Source organism: Pseudophryne corroboree, chromosome 9 (assembly GCF_028390025.1).
Source record: "Pseudophryne corroboree isolate aPseCor3 chromosome 9, aPseCor3.hap2, whole genome shotgun sequence".
Taxonomy (NCBI): Eukaryota; Metazoa; Chordata; class Amphibia; order Anura; family Myobatrachidae; genus Pseudophryne; species Pseudophryne corroboree.
Genome location: NC_086452.1, coordinates 335,927,375 through 335,952,281, shown reverse-complemented (window position 1 = coordinate 335,952,281; position 24,907 = coordinate 335,927,375). Strand labels below are relative to the sequence as shown.

The window sequence follows — 24,907 nt, the reverse complement described above, 5'->3', positions numbered from 1 at the left end:
TGATGTGATGTTCGGCTCATACTGTGTGGCGTAATGTGATGTTCGCCTCATACTGCATGGCGTAATGTGAATGTGGCTCATACTGTGTGGCGTAATGTGATGTTCGCCTCATACTGCGTGGCGTAATGTGATGTTCGCCTCATACTGCGTGGCGTAATGTGATGTTCGCCTCATACTGCATGGCGTAATGTGAATGTGGCTCATACTGTGTGGCGTAATGTGATGTTCGCCTCATACTGCGTGGCGTAATGTGATGTTCGCCTCATACTGCATGGCGTAATGTGAATGTGGCTCATACTGCGTGGCGGAATGTGATGTTCGGTTCATACTGTGTGGGGTAATGTGAATTTGGCTCATACTGTGTGGGGTAATGTGAGTTGTTTTTTTTACACACACAAACACACACACACACACACACACAATACGTGTGTATTTAGCAAGGAGGGAGTCCGTGTGCCATCTCCATCTGGGCCCCCTTGGCCCACGCAGGGACAGTGGCGGTAGCAGGCATGGTAGATGCTAGAAACAAGTGGGCTAAAGGACCTCTGACGTCAGGGGGAGGAGCTAGGCTGGTGGGATACTGTGTGGCGTAATGTGATGTTCGCCTCATACTGCGTGGCGTAATGTGATGTTCGCCTCATACTGCGTGGCGTAATGTGATGTTCGCCTCATACTGCGTGGCGTAATGTGATGTTCGCCTCATACTGCGTGGCGTAATGTGATGTTCGCCTCATACTGCATGGCGTAATGTGAATGTGGCTCATACTGTGTGGCGTAATGTGATGTTCGGTTCATACTGTGTGGGGTAATGTGAATTTGGCTCATACTGTGTGGGGTAATGTGAGTTGTTTTTTTTACACACACACACACACACACACACACACTACGTGTGTATTTAGCAAGAAGGGAGTCCGTGTGCCATCTCCATCTGGGCCCCTTGGCCCAAGCAGGGACAGTGGCGGTAGCAGGCATGGTAGATGCTAGAAACAAGTGGGCTAAAGGACCTCTGACGTCAGGGGGAGGAGCTAGGCTGGTGGGATAGTTCTTTCACTATCCACGCCATCTTTCACTGTCCACGCCACCAACTTTAGTAACCTCTGCTTGCCACCGTGCCCGAAACGTGGTGAGCATACATTTCGGGTACCATGTTCTGGCCTTGCTCTTCCCCATGGTGATGTCAGAGGTCTTTTCTTCAACTTGGTTTTAGCCATAACCTAGCGGGCATTGGCTCGACAGCGGTAGGGGTCATCGGTAGACTCGGTAGACATTACAGCTGCAGTGCCTCACCAGCCACTGACCTCACCGCACGCCACTGCACTCCATATTATATTAAACATACTACAGATTTTTTTATGCAAGCTGAATGCCATTGATCCACTATTACCAGGTTGCCTGATGGCGACCCTGGATGTGACTAGTTTGTATACGAATATAGGGCATGCCGAGGGAATTTCTGCTGTTAGGAATGTTGTTGGCTGCAGTCCATAGTATGCAGGTCCTCCATTGGAATTTTTACTTTTGTTGCTTGAGCTTGTCCTACAAAATAATTATTTTTTGTTTAATAATTCTTTTTACCTGCAATTGAGAGGCACAGCGATAGGGTCCAATGTGGCCCCATCGTATGCCAATTTATTCATGTATCATTATGAACAACAACACATTATGGGGGATTCATTGTTTTCAAGGTACATTAAGTTTTACGTACGCTACATAGATGACCTGTTCATGCTGTGGACTGGTGGCGAGGAATTGCTTAATGATTTTGTTGACAAATTGAACATGATACCGGGGTCTATCCGATTCACCAGTATCCACAGTGCAGTTGAAATCAACTATTTGGATGTTTCTGTGAGTGTGCAAGATGGACACTTATCTACAGGGATCTATAGGAAGCCAACTGACAAAAACTCTCTGTTGCTGGCATCGAGTTTCCACCCGATTGCATTGAAAAGAGGTCTACATATTCGCAACTCGTTCGTGTGTCTAGAATTACTTCGGATCATGAGAAATTACCTGATGCCCTCGCCCATGGGTGAAACATTTATTGACAGAGGCTATGACAAGAATGAGGTCAGACAAGCCATCAAGAGATGTGGGCAGCTTTCTCGAGAGGAGCTATTAATACCTCGAGTAAAGGCTGAATTTGATCGGTTAGTTTTTGCAAGCACGTATTCCACTGCATCGGATAAAATAGGTCAATCCATTCTCAAACACTGGCATGGACAGATGGACCCGGTGATGAAAGCTCACTGTGTTAAACCACCGTTATTTTGTTATTGACGCAGTCGTAATTTGAAAGAGCAAGTAAACTTCACTGATATTGGCCCGCGAGTAGGCAGTGGAACCAGCTAGCTGCAATTACAAAAGGGTACCTTTAAATGCCACGGTTGTGTCAACTGTATGTTTATGCTGACTGGCAAGAGCTGCCTACATCCAATTAAGGGGACTCAGTATCCCATACATCATCGGATGACATGTGATACGAAATTTGCTACGTACATGATTGTTTGTCCTTGCAAAAACATCTACATAGGGAAAACGATACGGATGCTTAAAGAAAGGATTGTGATGCACATCTATTAAAAAGGCCTATTTTATGTGGAATTAAAAAAGGGGAAGCCAAATTAGGGCAAAGAAAACCCAGTCGACACAGTGTTACTTTGAAGTTATTTACCAGTGTATTCATTGAGGGGAGCATATGACCTTGTTATATCCGGATGTAACCTTGTCAGCTGAAATCCATCTCTGTTTCCCACTCTGGGTACGATTGGTTGTTTGTTTGTATCTTTTAAAAATAAAGGGGTTTTCTTTGCCCTAATTTGGCTTCCCCTTTTTTAATTCCACATAAAATTTTCCATGAGTGGCATCCATCCATATTATATGGCCTAAAGAGGAAAGAAGATATACCTCCTCTAAAGAAACCTTTACGTGTGTTCTACCATATTTTTACAAGTAAGCATACATGTAAGAACCTATTGTCAAGTTATCATCACATTATTTTGGGTGACCCTATAAGAAGGTGGACGTTTGATCTCTACTGGGACTTTTTTCCATCACTTATCATCTCCGCTGCACAGGGGAGAAGAACTTTATTTACCAACAGTATCACACTATTTTGTGTTTTATTTTTCTGTTTCATGTATTTATCATCGATGTGAGGATTATCCAAGTGAAGGGACATTTGGAGCGCAAACTGTGAGATTGTACCTTTTTCTTTTTACTGGTTCTGTTCATACCCCAACGTTGCTGCTGAGGGATGGCTATGTGTTCTTATGAAATCAAGTTATAACCGGACACCTGCAATTTGGTCTGAGAGTGTCAGTGCGGCTTCCCGGGACTGTGTTCTGTGATATATATATATACATTTATTTATTAACAGTATCTTATATAGCGCAGCAAATTCCATTGCATGTGTATATATATATATATATAAATGTGTCAATGGTGCCCGGCACTCCCGGTCCTGTTGGTGTAGATTGCCTGGGTGCCCTCCGTACTGGTCACAACATGCATTCAAAAAGAAGACGGCGTCACTCCAGGTCTTTCAAATAGTAAAAGTGTATTTCAAATAAACATCACAGAATCCAACGTTTCGGGGCCCGTAGCCCCTTTGTCAAGGTGTGTGCAGGCACACACCTTGACAAAGGGGCTACGGGCCCCGAAACGTTGGATTCTGTGATGTTTATTTGAAATACACTTGTACTATTTGAATTGAAAGACCTGGAGTGACGCCGTCTTCTTTTTGAATATATATATATATATATATATATATATATATATATATTTATTCTGTGGGGGCCCCAGAGATATCACTGTACCGGGCCCCAAGATTTCTGTTGCCGACCCTGTCCTTTCCCCAAATATTTGTCTTATCTACACTTGATAAAAAGTCTCCTTAAAGTGCTATTGCAGAATTAACTGATGTAAGAAGCCACCACAGTTTATTCCAACTTTACTCTTTGAGCTTTAAGAACGTCTTACATTAATAAATTGGTTAGCTTTAAAAGTTACTAAGGAAAATTTTAAATACACAAAAGACAAATACTAAAGGTTAGTGATACATGCAAATAATAGTGTACTACTTATACTAAACAGTACTGGTAAACAGAATCATGAACTAGGATATAAATGTGTATCGGGACGAAGCTGAACCGGGGACAGTTCGTGATATCATGTTCGTGATATGATGATCGGTAGCGTCTAGATTCTCTTCGTGCATGAGGATCGTGGAGGGTCTGTAGCCTGCACGAACTGAGCGTGATAAACATGTAAATGACAACATAACAAGTTGGAAGCATCACGTTCGTTACAAAGACTACAGAAGATACACTACATGGCAAAAATAAAATCTTCATACGTTGCAAAGTTCAAGGAAATGCCTTTTGTTTATAATTGAAACAGGCAATAACGCAGGTTGCTATGTGAACATGGTATATCCTTTGCATTGACGTGCAGTCGGGCAGTAGCGAGGACCTCTATCTGCAAGTGGTGTATCAGTTACATTACACCTGAGACAGGCAATAACGCGGACAGCTATATGCAAGTGGTGTATCACTTGCTGTGTATTGGAGTAAGGCACTGTAAAGGGGCAGCTCTGGTGTCCTCGCCTCACACAGAGGGGTCCTGCAGTTCCGCGTTGTCAGATCCGCGAGTGTTCGCACCACCACGTCACGGGCTGCTGGAGGTGCCATCAGTTCCCGGGACCCCGGCATGTCCGCTCCACTGGACTCGGACGATGCCTATGATTTCCTCTTTAAGATCGTGCTGATTGGGGATGCCGGGGTGGGCAAGACGTGCGTGGTGCAGCGTTTCAAGAGCGGTGTGTTTGTGGAGCGACAAGGGAACACTATCGGTGTGGACTTTACCATGAAGACTCTGGATATCCAGGGGAAGCGGATTAAGGTGAGAGACATTGGTCAATGAATAGTAGTCACCAGCAGTTGTGGAACTACAAGTTCCAGCATGCCCTTCGCCGTGCCGGAGTTTAAATCCACAAAGTCCGGAGAGTTTCTGAGGTTGCTTAAGTGCCTATATGTTGTGTTATGAAAGCTCTCTATAGAAATCCATAAACTATGTGGCAGGTGTCCCAAGATTGCCATTTACACTAGAACCAGCTGTACTGTGCTGCCCATCTCACCTGCTGCTGCTACATTCAGATACTGTATCCTAGTTTAGAAACCCTGCCTGTGTCCTTTGTAAAGTAAAATTCACCTCTTTGTGTCTAGGTCTAATGATATTGCAGAAAGTTTGCTGCTATTGTTACATGTATAAAAGATAAACGGGTTTCTCCACTTGCACAGTATTGTCTTCCTGTAAATAACCTCAGTGGCTTCTCTCATGCTCTTTAATAGTATACAAATGAGGTTATGTACACATTATGACTGTGCTATGTGTCTGGCCCTCATAACAGGAAACCCCCCTCCTCTACACTGCCTTGTGGATTAGTAAACTCTGCTGACTGCCTGGTTTTATCTGATCTCTGAAGGGAAAGATTGGGGGATTACAGGATTTAATTGTTTTTTTGGACAGCAAATGAGTGCCTCATCTATGATCTAGGTGCTAGCCCCTGAATACCACTTCACAGAAGTAACCTCTACAAAATCTATTGTGCAATTTATCAGGTGGGCACAAAGGGTTACCCATTCTTACTGTGCTGTTTGCTTGCACAACGTCATATCCTTCTGTTTTCTTTTACAAGTATCTGTTAGAACATACAATGTGACACGGATATCAACAACCTTCATGTAACAGTGTCCTTAGTTCATAAATGTGCCCCTGACATTTAATTTCATGGAACTACTGAAACAGTCATAATATAACATGGGCACCAAGTTAACATAAATCAGTGTCCATGGTGCGTCTTTTCTATGACTTTAAAGTTTAATCATGTTTCAAAACATCTTTTCTATAACTTTATGTACAGACCTGGGGCTAACTGCTTATATATAGATTTATTAATCTTTTAAAATACTTGTTTTCATGGTGTGTCTCAGCTATTTGCTATGGGACGTCCTAATTTTCTTGTTTGATGGATAAGATAGTGAGGACAGGTGTACCATAGTCTTTCATATAAAGATCAGACAGCTGAGTAAAGAAGACTCTTATTTAGGAGCATATTTATTATGCGCCACATTTTACCTTTGAAACAAATCATTTATCGTGGCAATATCAAATGTTTTTCCTGGGAATATATTATACATGTCTAGCAAGGGCATCGGTATAGGAGCCCGTCTCTGCGAAGACAAAATAGTAACATGGGACCTAATTCAGATCTGATCGCTGGGCTGCATGTTCTGCTGTCCTGCGATCAGATAGTTGCCGCCTACGGGTGGGGGGGGGTGGGGGGAGTGTAAATTCGCCATGCAGGTGTGCGATCACAGGTGTAGCTGAGCCGCAAAAATCCACTTTGTGCAGTCTGTGCGCAACCCAGGACTTACTCCTACAGTGCGATGAGAACAGGCTGTTCGGGGCCGGAGCTGACGTCAGACACCCTCCCTGAAAACACTTGGGAACGCCTGCGATTTTGTGGACACTCCCAATAAAACACTCAGTTGCCACCCACAAATGGCCTCTTAAAGTCAATCACCTTGCGAAAGCACGTGCGATCGGATTTTTCGCACCATCCCGTCGCTGACTGGGGATGTCCGATGTTGTTGCCCAATGCGCGTGCGCATTGCGGTGCATGCGCACTTAGGATCTGATCGCCCGATGTGCGAAAACACACAGCAACGATCAGATCCGAAGTACCCCCCATGGTCGCTTAGTGTTTGGACCTGTCATTCTTCCTGAACATCACAGTTAAGTGCAACAGTTTGACATTTCTAGGAACAACTGTAAAGCACAATGGATTATCCTGGTGCTATAAAAATAACTGATAATAATAATAACAGTAATATACAGCAATAAAATAACAGACTAGGTAGGACGAGGAGACAGGGTAAGAAAACGTACTACCTTGCAGGGCAAGCAGCGATAGGTCAAGGAGGAGGCACTGAGGGAGAGACTTAAGGGCCCTAGAGACTGGGCGACCCGCCGCCGAGATGCCTGACCACCGATACGGCAGACGGGCAACCCGGTGGCGGGGAGGAGGTGACGGGGGGGGTGAAGTTTCACCGGCTCTATAGCAATGCATGCCAATATGGACAATCTCGTCCATATTGGCCCGCATGCATAAGCGACGGGGCTCCAACGATTAATGAGTGCAGTGCCTACACACTGCACGATATGAACGAAAACCTGTCGCTCAGACAAACTGGTTAAATGCAAATTTAATCAACTTGTATAAACAACTGTTTTTGTCTGTTTTGCAGTGTTTGGAAGCAAATGGTTGATTGTCATTTGCTCTCTTCCATTACCAGATTTCCATTCCAACCAGCTAGATCTGCCATAGAATTGTATAGTGTGTAACTAGCTTAAGGGGTATATTTACTCAAATGCGGGTTTATAGAAGTGCAGATGTTGCCCATAGCAACCAATTAGATTCTAGCTATTTTCATTTAGAAGGTGCTAGATAAAAAAATAAGTAGCATATTATTGGTTGCTATGGGCAACATCTCCATTTCTATAAACCCGCACTTTAGTAAATATTTAAAGTGAGCTGCTACAGAGCTCTCTCTTGAGAGATAGACCAAGATGCATTTTGAGAGAGAGAGAGAGCACAGCTATAAAAGAAGGGACTTCCTGAGAGATGCAGATCCTTTGGTGAACACAGTGCAAGAACTTAGAGATGGAGAGATCCTGTATATTGTACTGACTGTGGAAAGGTTTTGCTAGTATCGGCACTAGCCCAGAGACTGCCTTTGTACAAGGAAAGTATACAGAAGAACCCGAGCTTAACATTGGGACTACATATGTGATAGGATCTTCCTGCTAAAGACTGCTAGGATGCACTCTGTACTGTATGTAGGTCAGTATTTTGCTCTTTGTACGGTATAGTGGTCACCGAAACTATACCTTTTTAAAGGGATGCGGTTATGTTACCAGTGCTCGGGATCCTGGCGGTCAGCATACAGACGCCGGGATCCCGAACATTAAAAATGCCGGCAGTTGGAATGCCGACCCACAGGGTCTATTCCCACTCGTAGGTGTCCACCAAGCCCGCAAGTGGCTTTGTTGCGCTCGCCCCCCCGGCATTCTGCTGCCAGGATCCCGGTGACTTAATGCTGACCTCTGGGATCCCGGCAGCCAGCATATCATACCAAACCCTTTTTTAAATGGTATACATTTTTGCTTTGTGTATTTTAAGTGTTGTAACTTTGTGGATAATACACAAATATCTACAATTTTATTTGTATGAACTGTGTTTATTATACCTTTTTCACATCTCCAATGCCGGATCCCACCCGAGAATTGGAAACCGCATTGGACCCTTATAGCAGGCTTCTCGACACGGCAATATGCTGGGTCGGGTTGCCATAGCGGCGGGCCGGAGGAAACGCTGGGAGATGAGATCATCTCTGCGCTGCCTCTCCCTATGTAGTGAGCGGGTCCCGGGTCGCATCGACCTGGTATTCAACCCGGGAATAACCCTTCTTATTACCCTGGTTGAATTACCGGGTCAGGCGACCCGGGAATTCTCTATGGGCCCTTTCACATCGCACAGTGACCCGTGTTGACCCGGCAATACGTCAGGTCGTTATCTGGTTATTTTTGCAATATAAAAGGGTATTAAAAGTACAAAATATTGTTCTGCCCTTGACTGTTTACGGAAACTTGTTAGGGAACCAACCTGCCACCTGAAATAATTGCCCACGCTGGTATAAACAATGTGGTCTCTATATTTATTTAAACTGATTGTTTCTCATTGTATCTGAAATATCTTGTTACCTTGTGGTCTTATTGCAGCATCTGCTTGGGAAGTTGTAAAATTATTTTCATTTCTGCTCAAAGACCTTTTAACATATGTGTCTACATGATACATAAGGTCTTTCTTTTATGCCTTGTCAGCATTTTCACTTGAGCTGCATGGGCATACCTGGGTGGCGATGGGGGTTTGCGTGGTCTTTCATTTTCAAATTCCTAATTGCCTAATTAATTAAGTTAAGTTTTCTTGCTGATTGCCATGCACTCCCAGCACCATCTGTGTGTGAGTGGTGAGGAAGGTATTAGTAATTACTTATTTTAACAATACAATTCATGACAATGCTACTTATCAATTCAGTAGAAACAATGGGGCAGATGTATTAAGCCTGGAGAAGGGATACAGAAGTGATAAAGCGGTGATAAGCTCAAGATGATAACGCACCAGTGAGTCAGCTCCTGTCATTTTTCAAATCCTTAATGATTGGCTGGTGCGTTATCACTTTGCACTTATCACTGGTTTATTACTTCTTTATTCCTTCTCCAGGTTAATACATCTGCCCCAATGACCCCACCAGGGCACTTCACTACCAAGTACTGGTTTGTAGCTGAGCTAAACTGGCAACATAAAGATTGCTTCAATCCACAAAGCTTCCTAAATTATGCCCAAGTTACAGGAGAACTTTTTAGAGGCATTACAAAGCGCCCTATTAAATATATTGTTGTCCTCCATTCTCCCCCTTCCCTCTTCTTCTCCTCCTCCTTCTTTCTCCCCCAATTTATTATATCTCTCTCTTGTATGGTTTTTTACGTATGTGAAAGGTTATAAAATAAAAAAAATCTCTGCAGACCCTGATTCCTTCTGTATACTGGCAGCTGCTCGAAGTGTTGTTCCCAGACTAGCTGGTTTCTGACTGTTTGCTTTAGTTGATAATTTGATGCATTCTGCCTTATGATAATACATTAAGAGCCTATGGGGTATATTCAATTAGGGTCGGATCCATTCCGACATGCATTTGTCGGAATGGATCCGACAACCCCTATTCAATCTCATCTCAATTCGACTTTTCAAAAGTTGAATTGAGATGAGGGACCCAGAGGAGGAGGAGGAGGAGGGGGGAGTGGAGCCGAGGGGGGGGAGTGGAGCCGAGGGGAGACCAGCGGGGACAGCCGCGGGCAGACTGAGGAGAGCAGCACTACAGCAGCGCTGCAGGAGGATGTCTCACAGCCGCCAGACCTCACGGCAGTGTCCACCCGGCTCCAGCAAACGTGACCTCACTTGCTGGAGCCGGGTGGATGCTGCCGTGAGCGCCGCGGCTGTGAGACATCCTGCTGCAGCGCTGTGCTGTAGCGGTGCTCTCTCCTGTATGCCTGCGGCTGTCCCCCATCTTACCCAGTCTCAGTCCGACATTTTTTTTATGTCTGACTGAGATGGTGGGAAACGGGGCCAGATCCTGTCGCATTTGGCCCTGTTTCACTCAAAAGTACGTGAATCGGCAGCTATACCTCCGATTCACGTACTATTCCACAAGTCAAATTCCACGACTTATCGAATAAAAACTGATGGGACTGAATAGGTTGAATCACTATTCAACCTTAAAAAGTCGAAAACTGCCGTCTTTTCGACAGACGGCAGTTTTCGACCCTAATTGAATATACCCCTATGTCTTATTTTGTAACTGTACAAATATTTAGTAAGTCTTAAGGGCCCTACACACTTGAAGATCTAACTGAACGATATGAACGTTCTCGTTCATTAATGAACGAGAACTCGTTCATATCGTTCAGTGTGTAGGCACCAAAGATGAACGATGAGCGGCCACGCGCTCGTTCATCGTTGGTGCCCTGTCGATTTTGCCTGCAGGTCAATATGAACAATCTCGTCCGAACCACCCACATAACTTTCATAAACCTTCTTATCAAATTGCATCCACTCTGTATAGTCCACACATATCCTCACGTCTTCTCATTCTTCACTTTCCCTTCCTCTGAAACCCGGTTCATCATTGCTGTATGACCATATCATACAGCCCTCCAAGAACCTTTGCAATCTGGTGGACAGCTATGCAATAGATAGCACCTATCCTTGTGTACACATGCCTATTTCCCTATAGATTGTAAGCTTGTGAGCAGGGCCTTCCTACCTATGACTGTTTGTTATCACCCAGTTTGTTATTGCTATTTGAAATTGTAAAGTGCAACGGAATTTGCTGCGCTATATAAGAAACTGTTATTAAATAGATAAATATTAGCATGCACTGCTATGAAGCGGATCGCCGAGTGGATAGGGGGCATTAAGGACAAATCTCTGCTGGAATTTATGCCAATGTTTTATGTATAAAAATTCTCTTTTAATAAAACTTCGAGAATAGGCAGCTTATCTATGATCTTACTTCCTGTCCACATGCAATTGCAATCTTTGGACCTATGATACTAGTCACTAATACTAGTTTGCAAGTACAGTCTTTGGATGACCTATACCTTTTTAATCTCTTTAAACAGTAGCAATGACCTTTTAGACTTGGGCCTAATGCAGAGGTGAATATATGGTTATTTGTGCGTTTCGCTCTGTGCATGCTGCTGAACCATACATACACAAGAAGTACGTGATACAAAGCGCTACGCATTTCAGTTGCATTCCCACTTGCGACTGAAGGGGTGTAATCAGGTCTCACGTACGCAAGGTCCAGAGGGGTCTGTTTGTGGAATTCCGGGCTATGCAGTGTTGGATGGGAGTGTAAATACTGGCGTTCCGCATGTGTAATGAGCCCATAAAGGATGATAAATAGGCCCCTATTGTGCAATACGGCCCAGGAAATTGATATAGGGTAACGAAAGAACTGCAATCCATAATGTGTTTTTGTTTTGATAGTGGTTTACAACCGGGTGTGCTATGTTAGATAGCCTAGACTTAGGTCGACAGTAAGTAAGTCGACCTGAGGTTTTAAAAAAAAAAAAAATTGGTGTAGTTTTCTTCGTAGAGTGACCAGGAACCCCAATTAGTGCACAGTGTGCCCTCGCATGGCGAGTGAACTTTGGGCAAGGTGCCTTGCTCCGCTGCGCACGGCACAGGTTACCGTTCCCAATTGTAGTCCACGTGATTCGTAAAGTACGAAAATGTTCAATAAATAAAAAAAAAGTGAAAAACTCATGTCGACCTACAGTCCCTGTCGACCTAGAAACCATGTCAACCTACTTACTGTCGACCAAGACATTCCATGTCAACCTACTTACTGTCGACCAAGACATTGTCGACCTAGAGACCGGAACCCTTTACAACCATAGGCTTATAGACCTACTCAATTGCGTACATGTATTCTTTAAAAAAATCACTGCGTCTTTTTTTTTTTTTTTCACAGCCTCAGAGCAAGTTTGATTTGAACTAAAACCTGAAAAGAATTACGGGACCTGCTCTGGATCTCTGCGCCCCCCACCTGCCCCTTGACGAATTCAGTAAATTGGAAGTTTCCAATTAGCTTAACTAGTCCAGTAATTACTCATCTTCTGGCAGCGCTGTTCTCATACTACACTTCTCCACATGTGTGTGCTGTGCCATCACTTACCTCTGTCTGGGTAGAAGTCCGTGCAGCAGCCAGTCGCAGCAGAGTCGGGGGAGTGTGGTGAAGCAGCAGCCAGTCGCAGCAGAGTATGGGGAGTGTGGTGAAGCAGCAGCTGGGTACAGCAGAGACCGAAGCAGCCACAACATTATTTATTCTCTTCTTGCCCCACGGGATTTTGGCTGCAAAAAGCCTACACCCAATTTTATAGGATACCACGGGTTTTGGGAGCGCGGATACCCACAGTGATCAAAAATTGTTCACGGATTTTCGAAATCTTTTGCGGGCAAAATCCAGTGAGTAATTGAATATGCCATTTATTTCACATTGCAATGCCGGGTCGCACCCGGGAAATGGAAACGGGTCCTTCCCGGGTGTGACCCGGCATTGGACTCGAACACTGGCTTCCCTGACCTGGCAATAAGCCGGGTTGGGTTGCCATCGGGGGTGGGTGTGTAGGCGGCGCTGGGAGATGAATGTCCGCGCCACCTCTCCCCATGCAGTGAACGGGTCCCGGGTGGCATCAACCCGGCAACCTATTCACACTGCACCTGACCCAGTCATTACCCGGGAATAACACTGCTTTATTCTCGGGTTGAATTACCTGGTCAGGTGACCTGGGAATTCGTCATGGCCCCTTTCACACAGCAATATACCGGGTCGATACCGGGTTATTTGTGCGGTGTAAAAGGGGTATTAGTATTCTGAGATAGGGTATTAGATCTGTGTTCATATTCCCTTTAAAATGCAGCTACAAAATGATGAGGACATTTGTGGGTCAGTTTCACACCATTTAGGGAGAATGACACCTTGCAGTTGCTAAGCGGGCACAAGAGACCCGAGTTAGGTGTAACTGTAACTTTAGTATCATGAGGTAAGCTAACTGTGAAGGAATGAGTAATACAGCAACCCTCCCTTTATAGAACTACTGCCTTGGGCAGCAATACAGTGACTCTGCATGAGTCAGCCTGTGCTGTGTATTTGTATAAAACCTTCACTGGCTTTATTACGTTTTTCCCAGGTAGAGGAAACACCGCTAAACATTTGTCTTCTATTCACCCATGAGGTATGCTAGGTGCTGTGACAGTGGCCTAAGGCAATAAAATCTCAATAGCAAAAATAAAATCTATATATATATATATATATATATATATCTATATCTATATATATATATATACACTGCTCAAAAAAATAAAGGGAACAATAAAATAACACATCCTAGATCTGAATGAATTAAATATTCTTATTAGATACTTTGTTCTTAACATAGTTGAATGTGCTGACATCAAAATCACACAAAAATTATCAATGGAAATCAAATTTCTCGGACGTCCTAAGTGGATGCTGGGACTCCGTAAGGACCATGGGGAATAGCGGCTCCGCAGGAGACTGGGCACAACTAAAGAAAGCTTTAGGACTACCTGGTGTGCACTGGCTCCTCCCACTATGACCCTCCTCCGGACCTCAGTTAGAATCTTGTGCCCGGCTGAGCTGGATGCACACTAGGGGCTCTCCTGAGCTCCTAGAAAGAAAGTATATTTTAGGTTTTTTATTTTACAGTGAGATCTGCTGGCAACAGACTCACTGCAGCGAGGGACTAAGGGGAGAAGAAGCGAACCTACCTAACTGGTGGTAGCTTGGGCTTCTTAGGCTACTGGACACCATTAGCTCCAGAGGGATCGACCACAGGACCCGACCTCGATGTTCGGTCCCGGAGCCGCGCCGCCGGCCCCCTTACAGAGCCAGAAGCAAGAAGTGTTCCGGAAAATCGGCGGCAGAAGACTTCTGTCTTCAACAAGGTAGCGCACAGCACTGCAGCTGTGCGCCATTGCTCCTCATGCACACCTCACACTCCGGTCACTGATGGGTGCAGGGCGCTGGGGGGGGGGGCGCCCTGAGGGCAATATATGACACCTTGGCTGGCAAATCATCACAATATATAGTCCCAGGGCTATATATGTGATAAATTACCCCTGCCAGAATCCATGAAAAAAGCGGGAGAAAAGTCAGCCGAAAAAGGGGCGGGGCTATCTCCCTTAGCACACTGGCGCCATTTTTTCTTCACAGTGCAGCTGGAAGACAGCTCCCCAGGTTCTCCCCTGTAGTTTTCAGGCTCAAAGGGTTAAAAAGAGAGGGGGGGCACTAAATTTAGGCGCAATATGTGTATACAAGCAGCTATTGGGGGAAAACTCACTCAGTTATAGTGTTAATCCCTGCATTATATAGCGCTCTGGTGTGTGCTGGCATACTCTCTCTCTGTCTCCCCAAAGGACTTTGTGGGGTCCTGTCCTCGGTCAGAGCATTCCCTGTGTGTGTGCGGTGTGTCGGTACGGCTGTGTCGACATGTTGGATGAGGAAGGTTACGTGGAGGCGGAGCAGAGGCCGATAAATGGGATGTCGCCCCCTGTGGGGCCGACACCAGAGTGGATGGATAGGTGGAAGGTATTAACCGACAATGTCAACTCCTTACATAAAAGGCTGGATGACGTGACAGCTGTGGGACAGCCGGCTTCTCAGCCCGCGCCTGCCCAGGCGTCTCAAAGGCCATCAGGGGCTCAAAAAAACGCCCGTTACCTCAGATGGCAGACACAGATGTCGGCACGGAGTCTGACTCCAGTGTCGACGAGGTTGAGACATATACACAATCCACTAGGAACATCCCTTGCATGATCTCGGCAATGAAAAATGTGTTACATATTTCTGACATGAACCCAAGTACCACATAAAAGGGGTTTTATGTTTGGGGAGAAAAAGCAGCCAGTGTTTTGTTCCCCCATCAGATGAGTGAATGAAGTGTGTAAAGAGCGTGGGTTCCCCCGATAAGAAAATGGTAATTTCTAAAAAGTTACTGCTGGCGTACCTTTTCCCGCCAGAGGATAGGTCACGTTGGGAGATATCCCCTAGGGTGGATAAGGCGCTCACACGTTTGTCAAAAAAGGTGGCACTGCCGTCTGGGGATACGGCCACTTTGAAGGAGCCTGCTGATAAAAAGCAGGAGGCTATCCTGAAGTCTTTATATACACACTCGGGTACTATACTGAGACCTGCATTTGCCTCAGCATAAATAGTGCTGCTGCAGCGTGGTCTGATACCCTGTCAGATAATATTAATACCCTAGACAGGGATAATATTTTGCTAACATAGAGCATATTAAAGACGTCGTCTTCTATATAAAGGATGCACAGAGGGATATTTGCCGGCTGGCATCCAGAATTAATGCAATGTCCATTCTGCCAGGAGGGTATTAGAGACCCGGCAGTGGACAGGTGATGCTGCCTTTAAAAGGCACATGGAGATTCTGCCTTATAAGGGTGAGGAATTGTTTGGGGATGGTCTCTGGGACCTCGTATCCACAGCAACAGCTGGGAAGAAATTTTTTTACCTCAGGTTTCCTCACAGCCTAAGAAAGCACCGTATTTTCAGGTACAGTCCTTTCGGCTTCAGAAAAGCAAGCGGGTCAAAGGCGCTTCCTTTCTGCACAGAGACAAGGGAAGAAGGAAAAAGCTGCACCAGACAGCCAGTTCCCAGGATCAAAAATCTTCCCCCGCTTCCTCTGAGTCCACCGCATGACGCTGGGGCTCCACAGGTGGAGACAGGTGCGGTGGGGGCGCGTCTCGGGAACTTCAGGGACCAGTTGGCTTGCCCACAGGTGGATCCCTAGGTTCTGCAAGTAGTATCACAGGGATACAGGCTGGAGTTCGAGGCGACTCCCCCTCGCCGTTACCTCACATCAGCCTTGCCTGCTGCCCTGGGAGAAAGGGAGGTAGTACTGGCGGCAATTCACAAGCTGTACTTCCAGCAGGTGAAATCAAGGTACCCCTCCTTCAACAAGGACGGGGTTACTATTCCAGAATGTTGTGGTACCGAAACCAGACGGTTCGGTGAGACCCATTCTAAAATTTAAATCCTTGAACACTTATATACGAAGGTTCAAGTTCAAAATGGAATCGCTCAGGGCGATTATTGCAAGCCTGGAGAATTTTATGGTATCACTGGACATCAAGGATGCTTACCTACATGTCCCTATTTACCCTTTTCACCAGGAGTACCTCAAAATTGTGGTACAAGATTGTCATTACCAATTCCAGACGTTGCCGTTGGTCTGTCCCCGGCACCGAGGGTATTTACCAAGGTAATGGCCGAAATAATTATCCCGTACTTGGACGATCTCCTTATAAAGGCGAGGTCCAGGGAGCAGTTGTTCGTCGGAGTAGCACTATCTCGGGAAGTGCTACAACAGCACGGCTAGATTCTGAATATTCCCAAGTCGCAGCTGGTTCCTACGACGCGTCTACTGTTCCTGGGTATGGTTCTGGACACAGAACAGGATAAAAAGGGTTTCTCCCGGAGGAGAAGTCCAAGGAGTTGTCGTCTCTAGACAGAGACCTCCTAATACAAATACAGGTGTCGGTGCATCAATGCACGCGAGCCCTGGGAAAGGTGGTAGCTTGTTACGAAGATATTCCATTCGCCAGGTCCCATGCAAGGATCTTCCAGTGGGATCTGTTGGACAAGTGGTCCGGGTCGCATCTTCAGATGCATCGGCGGATAACCCTGTCTCCAAGGGCCAGGGTGTCGCTGTTGTGGTGGCTGCAGAGTGCTCATCTTCTAGGGGGCCGCAGATTCGGCATACAGGACTGGGTCCTGGTGACCACGGATTCCAGCCTTCGAGGCTGGGGGGCAGTCACACAGGGAAGAAACTTCCAAGGACTATGGAAAAGTCAGGAGACTTCCCTACACATAAATATTCTGGAACTAAGGGCCATTTACAATGCCCTAAGTCAGGCTAGACCCCTGCTTCAACACCGGCCGGTGCTGATCCAGTCAGACAAGACAGGGCGGCACAAGAAGCAGGATGGCGATGGCAGAAGCCACAAGGATTCTCCGATGGGCGGAAAATCATGTGTTAGCACTGTCAGCAGTGTTCATTCCCGGAGTGGACAACTGGGAAGCAGACTTTCTCAGCAGGCATGGCCTCCACCCGGGAGAGTGGGGACTTCATCCAGAAGTCTTCCAAATTATTGTACACCGTTGGGAAAGGCCACAGGTGGACATGATGGCGTCCCGCCTCAACAAAAAAAAAGCTACAAAGATATTGCGCCAGGTCAAGGGACCCTCAGGCGATAGCTGAGGACGCTCTGGTAACACCGTGGGTGTACCAGTCGATGTATGTGTTCCCTTCTCTGCCTCTCTTACCCAGGGTAATGAGAATAATAAGAAGGAGAGGAGTAAGAACTATACTCATTGTTCCGGATTGGCCAGGAAGAGCTTGGTACCCAGAACTCCAAGAAATGATCTCAGAGGACCCATGGCCTCTGCCGCTCAGACAGGACCTGCTGCAGCAGGGGGCCTCTCTGTTCCAAGACGTACCGCGGCTGCGTTTGACGGCATGGCGGTTGTACGCCGGATCCTGAAGGAAAAGGGCATTCCGGAGGAAGTTATCCCTACGCTAATTAAAGCTAGGAAAGAAGTGAACGCAAACCATTATCACCGCATATGGCGGAAATATGTTGCGTGCTGTGAGGCCAGGAAGGCCCCAAAGGAGGAATTTCAGCTAGGTCGATTTCTGCACTTTCTACAGTCAGGGGTGACTATGGGCCTAAAATTGGGTTCCATTAAGGTCCAGATTTCGGTTCTATCGATTTTCTTCCAAAATAGAGCTGGCTTCACTGCCTGAAGTTCAGACTTTTGTTAAGGGAGTGCTGCATAGTCAGCCCCCGTTTGTGCCTCCAGTGGCACCGTGGGATCTCAACGTGGTGTTGGATTTCCTGAAGTCGCATTGGGTTGAGCCACTTAAATCCGTGGAGCTTCAATACCTCACGTGGAAAGTGGTCATGCTGTTGGCCTTGGCCAGGCGTGTGTCAGAATTGGCGGCTTTGTCATGCAAAAGCCCTGATCTGATTTTTTTATATGGATAAGGCGGAATTGAGGACTCGTTCCCAATTCCTTCCTAAGGTGGTATCAGTTTTTCATGTAAACCAACCTATTGTGGTGCCTGCGGCTACTTGGGACTTGGAGGATTCCAAGTTACTGGACGTAGTCAGGGCCCTGGAAAGTGTATGTTTCCAGGACGGCTGGAGTCAGGAAAACTGACTCGCTATTTATCCTGTATGCACCCAACAAGCTGGGTGCTCCTGCTTCTAAGCAGACTATTGCTCGCTGGATCTGTAGCATGATTCAACTTGCACGTTCTGCGGCTGGACTGCCGCACCCTAAATCTGTAAAAGCACATTCCACGAGGAAAGTGGGCTCTTCTTGAGCGGCTGCCCGAGGGGTCTCGGCTTTACAAAATTGCCGAGCTGTTACTTGGTCGGGTTCAAACATTTTTGCAAGAGTCTACAAGTTTGATACCCTGGCTGAGGAGGACCTAGAGTTTGCTCATTCGGTGCTGCAGAGTCATCCGCACTCTCCCGCCCGTTTGGGAGCTTTGGTATAATCCCCATGGTCCTTACGGAGTCCCAGCATCCACTTAGGACGTCAGAGAAAATAAGATTTTACTCACTGGTAAATCTATTTCTCGTAGTCCGTAGTGGATGCTGGGCGCCCATCCCAAGTGCAGATTGTCTGCAATACTTGTTTATAGTTATTGCCTAACTAAAGGGTTATTGTTGAGCCATCTGTTGAGAGGCTCAGTTATATTTCATACTGTTAACTGGGTATAGTATCACGAGTTATACGGTGTGGCTGGTATGAGTCTTACCCGGGATTCAAAATCCTTCCTTATTGTGTCAGCTCTTCCGGGCACAGTATCCTAACTGAGGTCTGGAGGAGGGTCATAGTGGGAGGAGCCAGTGCACACCAGGTAGTCCTAAAGCTTTCTTTAGTTGTGCCCAGTCTCCTGCAGAGCCGCTATTCCCCATGGTCCTTACGGAGTCCCAGCATCCACTACGGACTACGAGAAATAGATTTACCGGTGAGTAAAATCTTATTTTATTAACCCATGGTGGTCTGGATTTGGAGTCGCCCTCAAAATTAAAGTGGAAAAACACACTACAGACTACCAACTTTGACGTAATGTCCTTAAAACAAGTCAAAATGAGGCTCAGTAGTGTGTGTGTCCTCCACGTGCCTGTATGACCTCCCTACAACCCACACAAGTGGCTCAGGTAGTGCAGCCCATCCAGGATGGCACATCAATGCGAGCTGTGGCAAGAAGGTTTGCTGTGTCTGTCAGCGTAGTGTCCAGAGCATGGAGGCGCTACCAGGAGACAGGCCAGTACATCAGGAGACGTAGAGGAGGCCGTAGGAGGGCAACAACCCAGCATCAGGACCGCTACCTCCGCCTTTGTGCAAGGAGGAGCACTGCCGGAGCCCTGCAAAATGACCTCCAGCAAGCCACAAATGTGCATGTGTCTACTCAAATGATCAGAAACAGACTCCATGAGGGTGGTATGAGGGCCCGACGTCCACAGGTGGGGGTTGTGCTTACAGCCCAACACCATGCAGGATGTTTGGCATCTGCCAGAAAACACCACGATTGGCAAATTCGCCACTGGCGCCCTGTGCTCTTCACAGATGAAAGCAGGTTCTCACTGAGCACATGTGATAGACGTGACAGAGTCTGGAGACGCCAAGGAGAACGTTCTGCTGCTTGCAACATCCTCCAGCATGACCGGTTTGGCAGTGGGTCAGTAATGGTGTGGAGTGGCATTTCTTTGGGGGGCCGCACAGCCCTCCATGTGCTCACCAGAGGTAGCCTGACTGCCATTAGGTACCGAGATGAGATCCTCAGACCCCTTGTGAGGCCATTTGCTGGTGCGGTTGGCCCTGGGTTCCTCCTAATGCAAGACAATGCTAGACCTCATGTGGCTGGAGTGTGTCAGCAGTTCCTGCAAAACGAAGGCATTGATGCTATGGACTGGCCCGCCCGTTCCCCAGACCTGAATCCAATTGAGCACATCTGAGACATCATGTCTCGCTCCATCCACCAATGCCACGTTGCACCACAGACTGTCCAGGAGTTGGCGGATGCTTTAGTCCAGGTCTGGGAGGAGATCCCTCAGGAGACCATCCGCCACCTCATCAGAACCATGCCCAGGCGTTGTAGGGAGGTCATACAGGCACGTGAAGGCCACACACACTACTGAGCCTCGTTTTGACTTGTTTTAAGGACATTACATCAAAGTTGGATCAGCCTGTAGTGTGTTTTTCCACTTTTATTTTGAGGGTGACTCCAAATCCAGACCTCCATGGGTTAATAAATTTGATTTCCATTGATAATTTTTGTGTGATTTTGTTGTCAGCACATTCAACTATGTAAAGAACAAAGTATTTAATAAGAATATTTCATTCATTCAGATCTAGGATGTTATTTTAGTGTTCCCTTTATTTTTTTGAGCAGTGTGTGTGTGTGTGTGTATGTGTGTGTATATATATATAATTTTTTTTTTTTTTTATTATTATAGAATCTCAGGTTTATACAAATAGAATTGCGATCCATTTTTAAGACAAATCAAAGAGAGTGAAGAAGGATAAACTCCATTACATACATCCACGTGGCAAAAACAGACACATTTATTAACCACTTGCCTGGTTGCTCCGAGCTTGATGTGACCGGAGCCAGCTGGGTGCCCGGCTTTTAGATTAGGAGGTAAATTTTGCACAAGTGCAGAACGGATCTCCTCTGGCTCTCTGGACTCCCTGCAGTGATGTCGGTGGTCAGATATATTAGTCACGGCATAGAAGAGGTGTGTGAAAGGAGGGGCTTTTTACAAGGGGGGGTTTGGTTTATAAAACATGTTTTTTGTTTTCATACTACTAAGGGTGTGTGGGGGTACTATTATTAGGAATTACGAACACTGGGGGGGTCTATTGCCAATGGGGTGTGGGAAGTTATTTTATAATGGTGGAGGCCTATGAACAAGGATGGGGGGGGGATGGGGTGATAAAACACCCCACAGGGAGATATATAGGTGTGTGTCTTTAACATGGTATACAGAGGATGGGTAGGTAGTAGGTCCACCCCATATGGGCGACAACCATCATTTTGTACTTTTTAATGCTTTTTCATACTTTACCATCCACGTGAACTACGATTGGGAGTGGTAACCTGCCTAAAGCATGATAAGCCGAACAGTACACTACTTTGCATACCATGTGGTTCAACATACAAAATGACACCCAAAAATGCAAAAAAAAAAACATGTAATGACCATTTCCGTGACTATCTTTTCACTGTGTTTGATTTTATTTTTTACCGACCTTTTCAGGTGTCTACCTTTCACTAACAAGTGCATTTTGCCCATATGGGATTGACCTAGCGACTGTTGACCTAATGATCCACACCTGTTAAACACTGGAACTGCATTTGTTCAGGAGTACATTACATTTTCCCCAGAGATGCGTGTCTGGTAATGTTCCTGTATCAGTTCAGTTTAGCTTTCTTTCTTTTTTTTTTTTTTGTTTAGAAGTGAACTTGGATTTTTGGCTCTTTAAAGTGTTGTACAATTTCTTATAATCATGTTCTGGTTACACTTAAGCTTGGATCATTTCTGATCAATTGAGGTGTCAGGTAACACAGCTGCACGGATGGCAGGCTGTGTAGTGGGCCAACATTTCCTGGAAGGTAAATCAATATACCACAGCTATTGTGATTATAATAATCTCCACCTGCCCTGAGACTTGATGTTTTCATAAGCAAATGCTATGTAAACCCCAGATGTTTTAGTCCTGCATGCCGGGTAATGCTGTTTTATACTGTGATTTATGAAAACATGTTGCTATACCTTTTATTTGGTATCTGGACTGTGTGTTGACACTGTCTAGGTTGACACCTATTGGTTGACATGGAGTAGGTCGACATGGAAAAAGGTAGACGTGAGTTTTCACTTTTTTTTTTTTTCCATTGTCTGAACTTTTTCATACTTAACGATCCACGTGGACTACAATTGGGAATGGTAACCTTGCCCGAAGCATGGCGAGTGAAGCAAGCCATGCGAGGGGACACGGTGCACCAATTGGGGTTCCCTGTCCTTTTACGACGAAAACGACACACAAAGCATACTCATGTCGACCTTTTTACATGTGACCTTTTTACATGTGACCTTGTTCATGTCGACCTAATGGCCATGTTGACACATTTCCTGTGTCGACCTAGTCACTGTTGACAAATAGGTGTCGCCCTAATGTGTGTCAACCTAGACACTGTCGACCCTGAGTCCCATACCCCCTTTATTTGATGTAACTTTTTTTTTCTCAGGAGTTTTTCCATACAATGTGTTGTGACTTGAAGGAACACTGTTGACATATCCTGGCAAAGGACTGTACACATAACAAGCAGAAAGCTCATACCTGTGTATGGTGGGCAAAGTCTGGTGATTGTGAAATCTACTTTTATGTTTTCAGTACCCAGAAAAATGAACTGAAATTGTGTATTTGTCCTAATGGGGCCTATACCCTTGATGTAATTCTCCTTATTGTCCTGCAGCCTACATGCACTCTGAGACACATACTGTACACGTATATATTGCAGACAGGGAACGTGTTGGTGGTTGCACATTACAGATGTTGGTCTATTTTTCTGTACCCCAGTTGCAGATCTGGGACACTGCTGGACAGGAACGTTTTCGGACCATAACACAGAGTTACTACAGAAGCGCCAATGGTGCCATCATCGCCTACGACATTACCAAGAAGAAATCATTTGAGTCCATTCCTCGCTGGATAGAGGATGTCAAGAAGTACGCTGGTTCCAACATTGTGCAGCTGCTGATTGGTGTGTTTAACATTACCTTCTTTTACTAGGTGTTTGTAGTGACCTGATCCTTAGTTACTGCACTGATATGCTTTTTACCCTGATTTTGTGACATCTGTCTGTCGTTTATTTCTTTGTTTCCACTGGATACAACAGCTCTGCTTTTCACTCCACTGGCTAGAATTACATTTCTAGTGCAATTAAAACCTGCCTAACATTAATGTCTGAAAAGTACAGAAGGATGCAAAAAATAAGAATTTACTCACCGGTAATTCTATTTCTCGTAGTCCGTAGTGGATGCTGGGACTTCGTAAGGACCATGGGGAATAGCGGCTCCGCAGGAGACTGGGCACAACTATAAAGAAAGCTTTAGGTCTAACTGGTGTGCACTGGCTCCTCCCACTATGACCCTCCTCCAGACTTCAGTTAGGATACTGTGCCCGGAAGAGCTGACACAATAAGGAAGGAATTTGAATCCCGGGTAAGACTCATACCAGCCACACCAATCACACCGTATAACTCGTGATACAATACCCAGTTAACAGTATGATAACAACTGAGCCTCTCAACAGATGGCTCAACAATAACCCTTTAGTTAAGCAATAACTATATACAAGTATTGCAGACAATCCGCACTTGGGATGGGCGCCCAGCATCCACTACGGACTACGAGAAATAGAATTACCGGTGAGTAAATTCTTATTTTCTCTGACGTCCTAAGTGGATGCTGGGACTCCGTAAGGACCATGGGGATTATACCAAAGCTCCCAAACGGGCGGGAGAGTGCGGATGACTCTGCAGCACCGAATGGGCAAACTCTAGGTCCTCCTCAGCCAGGGTGTTAAACTTGTAGAATTTTGCAAATGTGTTTGACCCCGACCAAGTAGCTGCTCGGCAAAGTTGTAGAGCCGAGACCCCTCGGGCAGCCGCCCAAGAAGAGCCCACCTTCCTCGTGGAATGGGCTTTCACTGATTTAGGATGCGGCAGTCCAGCCGCAGAATGTGCAAGCTGAATCGTACTACAGATCCAGCGAGCAATAGTCTGCTTAGAAGCAGGTGCACCCAACTTGTTGGGCGCATACAGGATAAATAGCGAGTCAGTCTTTCTGACTCCAGCTGTCCTGGAAACATATTTTCAGGGCCCTGACTACGTCCAACAACTTGGAAGCCTCCAAGTCTTTTGTAGCCGCAGGCACCACGATAGGTTGGTTCAGATGAAACGCTGATACCACTTTAGGGAGAAACTGGGGACGAGTCCTCAATTCTGCCCTATCCATATGGAAAATCAGATAAGGGCTTTTACATGACAAAGCCGCCAATTCTGATACACGCCTGGCCGAAGCCAAGGCCAACACCATGACCACTTTCCACGTGAGATATTTAAAATCCACGGTCTTAAGTGGCTCAAACCAATGTGACTTTAGGAAATCCAACACCACGTTGAGATCTCAAGGTGCCACTGGAGGCACAAAAGGGGGCTGAATATGCAGCACTCCCTTAACAAAAGTTTGAACTTCAGGTAGTGAAGCCAGTTCTCTCTGGAAAAAAATCGATAGAGCTGAAATCTGGACCTTAATGGAACCCAATTTTAGGCCCATAGTCACCCCTGACTGTAGAAAGTGCAGGAAACGGCCCAGCTGAAATTCTTCCGTTGGGGCCTTCCTGGCCTCACACCACGCAACATATTTTCGCCATATGCAGTGATAATGGTTTGCGGTTACTTCTTTCCTAGCTTTAATCAGCGTAGGAATGACTTCCTCCGGAATGCCCTTTTCCTTCAGGATCCGGTGTTCAACCGACATGCCGTCAAACGCAGCCGCGGTAAATCTTGAAACAGACAGGGCCCCTGCTGCAGCAGG

General features: G+C 45.9%; 1 protein-coding gene across 1 annotated transcript in view; it reads left to right on the top strand.

Annotated features, from left to right (window-relative positions):
* The first annotated feature begins 4,500 nt into the window (after nt 1-4,500).
* The window catches only part of RAB43 (RAB43, member RAS oncogene family), a 33,025-nt gene continuing 12,618 nt past the window's right edge, over nt 4,501-24,907 (top strand). The window contains exons 1-2 of the mRNA XM_063940587.1: nt 4,501-4,902; nt 22,887-23,070. Coding sequence (XP_063796657.1) covers nt 4,711-4,902; nt 22,887-23,070 — 376 coding nt within the window. The 5' untranslated portion in view covers nt 4,501-4,710. The remainder of the gene's footprint in view (nt 4,903-22,886; nt 23,071-24,907) is intronic.